The sequence below is a fragment of the Cynoglossus semilaevis genome, chromosome 17, assembly GCF_000523025.1.
Source record: "Cynoglossus semilaevis isolate Cse_v1.0 chromosome 17, Cse_v1.0, whole genome shotgun sequence".
In the NCBI taxonomy this organism is placed as follows: Eukaryota; Metazoa; Chordata; class Actinopteri; order Pleuronectiformes; family Cynoglossidae; genus Cynoglossus; species Cynoglossus semilaevis.
Window position 1 is genome coordinate 15,313,225 of NC_024323.1, and position 1,172 is coordinate 15,314,396.

The 1,172-nt window shown below is 47.7% G+C and overlaps 1 protein-coding gene across 14 annotated transcripts in view; it reads left to right on the top strand.

The window, feature by feature from the left end:
* Positions 1–1,172, top strand: part of nfixb (nuclear factor I/Xb) — a 153,376-nt gene that overhangs the window by 145,485 nt on the left and 6,719 nt on the right. For all 14 annotated transcript variants that reach the window (XM_017040351.2, XM_008330640.3, XM_008330641.3 and 11 more), the window contains one exon: positions 698–873. In XM_017040351.2, the coding sequence (XP_016895840.1) occupies positions 698–873 (176 nt within the window). The remainder of the gene's footprint in view (positions 1–697; positions 874–1,172) is intronic.

Sequence of the window (1,172 nt, forward strand, 5' to 3'; positions counted from 1 at the left end):
GGGTGTGGGTGGGGGGGGGGGGGGGGGGGGGGGGGGGGGGGGGGGGGACCAACTGCTGTCGGTGGTCAGTCTCACAGGTTTCCACCATAAGGTCGAAGTAAAAAAGTATAGATTTTAACAAGGCTAATGCTAATGGTGGAGCTAACATTTGTCACTGTCTTTGGTTTGTACGAACTCATTCAGCTACTGCGCAGTCGCAGAGGCGTCGCTAACGCAAGAAAACCACGTAGCATCGCCGTGTTCCGTCACTGCTGGTCAACGACGACCTAACGATGATTTACTGTGTCACAGTCACTACTTCAAACTACTACAGTTTTTCATTGATGTATGTATGACGTTCGTCTGCATAAAAACCTGCAAAGTTTCCTGCCATAAATCATAAAAAAAAACCTTTGAACAGAATGAGTGTAAATGTATGGATTTACTGGTCGTGGTCGAAGAACTCAGCGAGAGACTCGCCCAAATAGTTATGGAATCTGTTTTAGTTCCAAACTGTGGCGTTCCGTTCACGTAAAACATTTTCAATCCAGGCTGGAACGACATCGTTTCCAGTCGCGATGGGATTTTCTGGTTACGTCTCAATAATGACCTCGTAAATCTCTGCCTGTAAGAACGCACAGCTTCTTTTTTTTTTTTTTTCATCTCTGTTCTTTCTCTTCTCTACATTAAACTCTAACCTCAGTGTCTCCCTTCGCAGGAAGTCCCCGTGCTTCAGCCTCGGCCCTGCACTTCTCTTCTCCCTCCATCATTCAGCAGTCGAGCCCCTACTTCACCCACCCAACCATTCGCTACCACCACCACCCTGGACAAGACCCGCTGAAGGAATTTGTGCAGTTTGTCTGTGCTGATGGCCCGGGGCAGGCCGCCGGACAGGTGAGGCCCGTCGGACAGGACTGTGTCGGGTTTGAACACGTAGCCAACGGTGGAACTCTCCGACGATGGTCCACTGTAACTCATCATTAACTAGAATGTTACCTGTAACTAACTGTTAAACCTGGGACATTCCATCTTCACTCTAACTCTGTTAAATGACAACAACAGTTTATAAACACACCACAGATGAACACTAGGGCGTGCTGTTGATACTGTCTTGTCTTCTGTCATTTTCCATGTTCCTCGTTTCAGACCCTGACGTTCCTCTTCTTTGACCCCCCTTTTATTTTATTCCGTTT